General features: G+C 52.0%; 1 protein-coding gene across 5 annotated transcripts in view; it reads left to right on the top strand.

Annotated features, from left to right (window-relative positions):
- The window catches only part of EXOSC10 (exosome component 10), a 32,298-nt gene extending 25,192 nt beyond the window's left edge, over positions 1–7,106 (top strand). For 2 of the 5 annotated variants that reach the window (XM_032300372.1, XM_032300371.1), the window contains exons 20-25: positions 1,708–1,792; positions 2,895–2,968; positions 4,384–4,555; positions 5,365–5,426; positions 5,983–6,059; positions 6,975–7,106. In XM_032300372.1, coding sequence (XP_032156263.1) covers positions 1,708–1,792; positions 2,895–2,968; positions 4,384–4,555; positions 5,365–5,426; positions 5,983–6,059; positions 6,975–7,005 — 501 coding nt within the window. In that variant the 3' untranslated portion in view covers positions 7,006–7,106. The other 3 variants (XM_032300376.1, XM_032300374.1, XM_032300373.1) reach the window with 3 other exon arrangements.
- Positions 7,107–7,412: the final 306 nt, after the last annotated feature.

Raw genomic sequence — 7,412 nt, 5'->3', positions numbered from 1 at the left:
TTTTTTTTTTTTTTTTTTTTTGAGACAGAGTTTCACTCTTGTTACCCAGGCTGGAGTGCAATGGCGCGATCTCGGCTCACCGCAACCTCCGCCTCCTGGGTTCAGGCAATTCTCCTGTCTCAGCCTCCTGAGTAGCTGGGATTACAGGCACGCGCTACCGTGCCCAGCTAATTTTTTGTATTTTTAGTAGAGACGGGGTTTCACCGTGTTGACCAGGGTGGTCTCGATCTCTTGACCTCGTGATCCACCCGCCTCGGCCTCCCAAAGAGCTGGGATTACAGGCTTGAGCCACCGCGCCCGGCCAGCTTTAACTTTAAAACACTCTGTCTTATTTATCTGTCTTGTTTTTACCAGCATGATGAGTAAGAATGAGGACACACCTCCCTGGGACCCCCTTAAGGTGCTCTTGGGAGCTAGCATGTGAACCACCATTCCCAGCCTCCTTCCTCCCTGCAGGAAGTGTCTGCTTAGATCGCAAAGCCGACTGGCTCCCTCTGCACGGCAGCAGAGCTCTTCCATTAGGCAAGACTGAGAGGCCTCCCGGCCCCATTCCTGTCCCTGAGTTAGCTTGCTGTTTTTAAAAGTGAGGAATCAGATGGGGCTTCTGCCTTCTCTCCTCTTTCCTCCCACGGGTTGTGGCACACTGAACAACCACACATCCCGTGTGTTAAGCTCAGTGTCACCTACGTGTGTTCTGATGCTGTAGGTCAGTATGGTGTCAGGAAGTAACACAGCAGACGTGTGGAAGCCCAGCCTTGAGTCTACCTCTGTCATTTCCTGGCCCTGTCCCTTGGACAAGTTATTTAGCCTCCCCAAGCCTGTTTGTTCATCTCTAAAGAGAGGGTGATGACAGTGCCTTTGACTTAGAGTTACAGGGGGATTGAACAAGATGCCAGATGTCCCAGTGCCTGGAGGACAGTAGTTCTTTGGTATTTTGTCCTCCTTAATAAGGATTTTAGCAGTAAAGCCAGCATGAGATTTGTTTTTTTTTTTTTTTTAAGATGGGGTTTCACCATGTTGGTCAGGTGATCCGCCCGCCTCAGCCTCCAAGAGTGCTGGGATTATAGGCGTGAGCTACCACGCCCGGCCCAGCATGAGATTTGTGTTTCGGCTGGGAGTGGTGGCTCACACCTGTAATCCAAGCACTCTGGGAAGCCAAGGCGGGCGGATCACCTGAGGCCGGGAGTTCAAAACCAGCCTGCCTAACATGGTGAAACCCTGTCTTTAAAAAAAAAAAGAAAAAGAGAGATTTATGTTTCATGCCCTTAGATTTGAAATTTATGACTTAGAAGTGTGTACTTCTAGGCTGGGCGTGGTGGCTCACACCTGTAATCCCAGCACTTTGGGAGGCTGAGGTGGGCGGATCACCTGAGGTCAGGAGTTCAAGACGAGCCTGACCAACATGGAGAAACCCTGTCTCTACTAAAAATACAAAATTAGCCGGGCATGGTAGCGCATGCCTGTAATCCCAGCTACTTGAGAGGCTGAGGCAGGAGAATTGCTTGACCCCAGAAGGCAGAGGTTGCAGTGAGCCGAGATTTTGCCATTGCACTCCAGCCTGGGCAAAAAGAGCGAAACTTCGTCTCAAAAAAAAAAAAAGAAAGAAATGTGTACTTAGGTTAACCCGCCCTACATCACCTCGTGAAAAGGAAGACTTAGGTGGCTGACTTCGGAGGATTTTTTTGGTTATATTTGCTTTCATTATAGATCAGCAACCGTTGGAAGCTGGCTCAGATACAAGCGCAAAAAGAGTCTAAGGAAACTGACAAGAAGAAGGCAGCTGAGCAAACAGGTAGCGTTCACTTCCCTGTCACTCAGTCGGCTGCTAAGGGACGGCTGTTGACATCAGCTGTTTCAGCCAAGTGCCAGATCCGGCCACGAGTGAAATTGGCACAGCCCTGCCCTGTTGGGCTTCCCTTCTGCTGAGGGATGGTGGGTACTCAGTGTCCCTCTCATCAGATGGCAGCAGGTGCTGTGTATATTGACTGTGGGAAGTGCTGGGGGTGCTGTAGCTATGTCCTGACGGTGGCTGGAGAAGGCAGTCTAATGAATGTGACATTGAGACACCTGAGCAGCCTAGCGAAGAGTGTTCTGGAGCCACAGCACAGCGAGCCCAGGGGCCCTGGGGTAGTTCACTGGGCATGCTCAGCAGCAGCAAGTGGGCCCACAGGAGCAGAACAGGAGAAGAGCAGGAAGATGGGGAAGGAGCCAGCAGGGGCCCACAGGTTGACGCTGGCTTTCACTCCGAGTTCAGAAGCCAGGAGGGGGCTGTGGCCCTCTGGCTGCTGTGTTGAGAGTAGACTAGAGAGGAAAGGACGAGAGCCGGGGAAGGGATAGGCGATGCGACAGTGACCCAGGTGACACGGGATGGTGGCTTGGAGACCAGCATGGGAGCAGGGGATGTGGTGAGAAGCCGTCAGAGCCTGGATCTAGCCTGTAGCAAAGCTGACAGCATTTGATGATGAGGTGGATGTGACATGTAAGAGAAAGGAGTGAGCCTTGGATGACGGCTTTGTCCTGAGCAGCTGGAAAGCTGGAGTGGCTGGCAGCCAAAGTAGCTGGTTTGAGTGGGCTTGTCCATGATGGTGACGATCCTGTTAAACACCCTCAGGTCCACAGGCCACTGAGCGTTCGGGTTCACAGGAGAGGAGCAGGCAGGGCTGGGGAGGATCAGCTCACGTGTAGGTGAAGGTGGGCAGAGCACTGCAGCCTGAGTCCCAGGCAGCCTAAGTCCCAGGCAGCCTGTCCTGTAGAGGTTGGGAGACCAGGGAGCTGAGAGGGAGGGGAGATCAGCTGTGACAAGCCCTGTGGCTAGGCCAAGTTGGAGGAGGATGGAGATGGAGGAGGGTGGTTGCTGGATTCAGCAACTCCAGAGACAGTTCTCTCCCTTGCAGCTGCACGGGAACAAGCAAAGGAAGCATACAGCGCTGCAGCAGAGCAGGCCGTCTCCGTCCGACAGCAGGCCGCGGTACGTGCCGGCTTTTCTCTTCTTTTTCCTTTGAGAAACGATGCCCCTGCTATGGACAGGGTCTCCCTCGGGTGTCTTAGGGGCTTGCCCTGTGCTTTATATTAAGTGCTGCCGTCATTCCAGGTCACCTTAGCGTAGCCATTAGGGTCCACCTCATTTCCAAAACCTCCACAGTGCTGATACTGTAATTCCTCTTGCCCTTCTTTCCCCGCGTTTGTGGTAAATATGCCAGACCACTGAACTGTAGTAGTAGAAAAGGTACTGAGGTTACAGCGTTGAAGCCTGTGTGTCCTGCTCTGCCCTACAGAATGTCTGTTTGTTTGTTTGTTTGTTGAAGTAGGGTCCACCTCTGTCGCCCAGGCCGGGGTGCAGTCATAGCTCACTGCAGCCTCAAACTCCTGGGCTCAAACGATCCTCCCACCTCAGCCACCTAAGTAGCTAGGACCATGGGCACACACCACCATGCCCAGCTATCTTTTGTTATTGTTTTTGGTGGAGACGGTCTCACAGTGTTGCCCAGGCTGTCACTCAAATTCTTAACCCCTGCCCCCTGCCTTTTCTTTTCTTTTTTTTTTTCATTTACTTTTTTAAAAAATAGTGACATGGTCTTACCCTCACCCTGTTGCCCAGCCTGGAGTACAGTGGTGTGATTTTAGCTTATCGCAGTCTTGTACTCCTGGGCTCAAGCAATCCTCCCACCTTGGCCTCCCAAGTAGCCAGGACTGCAAGCACACACCACCTTGCCTGGCTAGGTTTTCTTCATTTTTTGTAGAAACGGGTCTTGCTGTGTTGCCCAGGCTGGTCTCAGACTCCTGGCCTAAAGCAGTCCTCCTACCTCGGACACCCAAAGCACTGGAATTAGAGGCGTGAGCCACTGCACCTGACCTGCTTGTCTTTCTTAAATGACCTCATGTCATTGTCCAGTGAGGAATTTGTTTCAACTAACCCAGAGTGTTGGTCTGGATGTTCCAGCCACTACTCTTCTCCCACCACTGACTATTCTTTTTTTAAGACGAAGTCTTTATCTGTCGCCAAGTTGGAGTGCTGGAGTGCAGTGGCACAATCTCGGCTCACTGCAGCCTCCGACTCCTGGGTTCAAGCAGTTCTCCTGCCTCAGCCTTCCAAGTAGCTGGGACATAGGCATGCGCACCACACCTAGCTAATTTTTTGTATTTTTAGTAGAGATGGGGTTTCACCATGTTGGTCAGGATGGTCTCGATCTCTTGACCTCTTGATCTACCCACCTCAGCCTCCCAAAGTGCTGGCATTATAGGCGTGAGCCTATAAGTGGGCCCGGCCACTGACTGTTCTTCTAACCACTTAGGCAGCTGGGTCCTGGCTACTGCTGAGGCCAGTGGGGTTCCCTTTCCCATGCGCCTCCCTGTTCCTCACACACGTGTGTTCCTGGTCTACAGCTAGAAAATGCTGCGAAGAAGAGAGAGCGAACAACAAGTGACCCAAGGACCCCAGAACAGAAACAGGAGAAGAAACGACTCAAAATTTCCAAGAAGCCAAAGGACCCAGGGCCACCAGAAAAAGATTTTACGCCTTACGACTATAGCCAGTCAGATTTCAAGGCTTTTGCTGGTGAGGAAGTTCTGGGGCCCAGACAGGGACATCTGTATGCGTCAGGTGGGAGGAAGCCATAGAGTAAAGAGACCGCAACATAGCGGCCGAGTCAGTCCTGCATGAGGCGTAGCGTTAGCCAGGAATTATTGGAGTGGTCCAGAGGGGCCATGGCAATGTGGACAGATGCCTGCAGCCCCATCACCACCTCCTCCACAGGAGCTCACTGTCACGGTGGCCTCTGTGGTGGGTTAGCAAGATCACCTGTCACTTCCATTGGGACCAGCACTCCGTCCTTCCTCACTGTAACTTGTGCCCAGAAAAACACGCAGACACAACACACGGTGAAGATTTTGTTTGTTGAAAAATCTCAATGCCTGTGACATGAAGCCCTAGGGCTGCCTGGGCTCTGAGAGTCCGCCTGCTTTGAAGGGGCTGCAGGTGGCATTCCCGGCTCTAGCAGCTTCCAGAGCAACATGCAGTGTTGCTTTATATAGGAGTGTCGCCTCAGAGCCCAAGTTCCTGATGGTGTCACCCAGCACAGAGATCAGAATGCATTTCGTCACATGCAGGGGCCACTGCTCTAGCCACCTGTCCCTAACCTCCTGGGACTAGAGTCGAGAGAAGCAGGCCTGGTCTTCGGACTGCCCGCAGGGACCAGGATCACCATGTGTTCATTTACATGAGCCACGAGCCCCTCATCGTAATGTGGGTTGCACTCTGACAGCCAAGGCTTCCCCGAGTGTCGTGGTCCCGGCCTCGCTGTGAGCCTGTGATGTGTGGTAACTCACTGACCTGACTGCAGGGCTTTCTCATCTCTTACCTTTCAGGAATAAGCAAATCCAAAGCTTCTTCCCAGTTTGATCCAAACAAACAGACCCTGTCCGGCAAGGTAAGAACTGTCCCTGGAGGATTTGAGCACACCAGTAGCACCTATTTTTGACCTCTTCCCCTGCTGAGAAGACAGGCCCATCTAGGAATCCATTTCTTTGCATATCTTTTTCCTCACCTCATTTCTTCCCAAGTGTAGACAATACCCATCAACTACCCCAGCAACTCATAAAATGAGGTCGTAAAAGCTGCTGTGTGGTTTTAAAGGTATTATTTGTGTTTCCTACCATGGGAACTATAGCTGCAGGTCAAAAGCACCCCGTTTGGGGCCAGCACAAGCCTGCATTCGCCCCACGTGGGTGTTGGTGCCGCTGGCAGGCAACCAGCATGGCCGCAGATTCCACGCGTGGGAGGCAGGGCTGCTTGGGGCCCTCCTGTTCCTCTTGCTTGCACATCTGAGCAGCCTTGCCTTCAGAAACACAGAAATGTCCTCTTGCCAGGAATCAAAAGTCACAACTGTGGTGCTAGAATCTTCGGCCACCTGAGCTCAGGTGTGTTTTTCTGCATGTCTTGTGGTCATGGTGGCCACCCAGCTTCAATGTTTCTTATCTTTTCAGAAATGTATTGCAGCCAAAAAAATTAAACAGTCATTGGGAAACAAAAGCATGTCCTTTCCAACTGGAAAATCAGACAGGTACGTGGTGGACAGCTGCGTGGCCCAGGGAGCCCAGTGAGAGAGCATGTGCCGTGCGTGGTGCTGTTGGTGGGGAGCAGCTGCGGAGCCACTGCCCAGGGGCTTCAACAGGAAGACTCAGAGAAACTCCCACAGCCAGGTCCCCCTCGACACTCATAAAACAAGGGCAGGAGGTGATTAGCTCTGTGCTACACATCACATCGGCAGGCACTGCGCCCCAGGACGCAGATTCCCCTTGTGCCTGGCTCTCCAGTTACTGTTTCCTGGAGTCACTCAGTGAAAATAGGCATGAATAGTTGTGAAATTTTCCTGGACCAGCCTGTTAGGAATGAGGAAAAAGGAAGCATGTGTGGGTTATCCTTGTTGTTGAAGAGCGGTTTGGTCTCTTTTGTGGCAGTCTCACTCTGTCTCCCAGGCTGGAGTGCAATTTCTGCCTCCTGGGTTTAAGCAAGTCTCTCGCCTCAGCCTCCCAAGCAGCTGGGATTTCAGGTGCCTGCCACCATGCCAGGCTAATGTTTTTGTATTTTTAGTAGAGATGGGGTTTTGCCTTGTTGGCTGGGCTGGTCTCAAACTCCTGGCCTCAGTTGATCCTCCCGCCTCAGCCTCTCAGAGTACTGGGATTACAGGTACGAGCCACTGCACTCGGCCAAATGTTTTTGTTAAAAGCATAACATCCTAATAATCAAGCTGACCCTGAGGTCAGGGGACTTCCCCGAGGGCAGGAAGGACAGGTCTGCATCCTTTAGATGCTGCTCAGCTCAGCCAACTCTAGTGGGCCACCAAGGTCCCTGGGACCCCTGAACAAACCATTCTCCCCCGTTCTGCATGATTAAGGTTTGCACCATCTTGTAAACTATCTGAGAACGTCCAACCAACCTGGAAGAAATAACTGTTGTTTTTGTACTGTCTCTGCAGAGGCTTCAGGTACAACTGGCCGCAGAGATAGTCCTGGAAGACACGCAGCGCCCACGGACCAGAAGCACCAGATGTTGGTGCTGCTTTTGTACAGACATATTTTTAAACCATTAAAAAAAATTCTTCCTGGAAGAAAGTTGATTCCTGATTTTTATTTTGCTGCCGCCACAGCTCTGGCAGGAAGGATAGATCCCATCCTGTTTAGGCAATCATCTTCAGCTGTCTGGGCAGGTAAGTGTGCCCTGGGGTTACCGTGACTTCTAGAGAATCCAGAGTCACACCCAAGGAGGAATACGAGACAAATTCCTGGGACTCAGAAGCAGGCAGCACCTGCAAAGCACAAGGCGTGATGGTCATCCGCCTCCACTTTTAGGGGGTTCTCTGGGCCGTTTCACTTCCTTCTCGAGCCTTCAGATAACGTGAATGGAGCCAGCTGGT

Source organism: Sapajus apella, unplaced genomic scaffold (assembly GCF_009761245.1).
Source record: "Sapajus apella isolate SASKATOON/1434 unplaced genomic scaffold, GSC_monkey_1.0 scaffold43, whole genome shotgun sequence".
NCBI lineage: Eukaryota > Metazoa > Chordata > Mammalia > Primates > Cebidae > Sapajus > Sapajus apella.
This window is presented reverse-complemented; position numbering and strand designations above follow the sequence as displayed.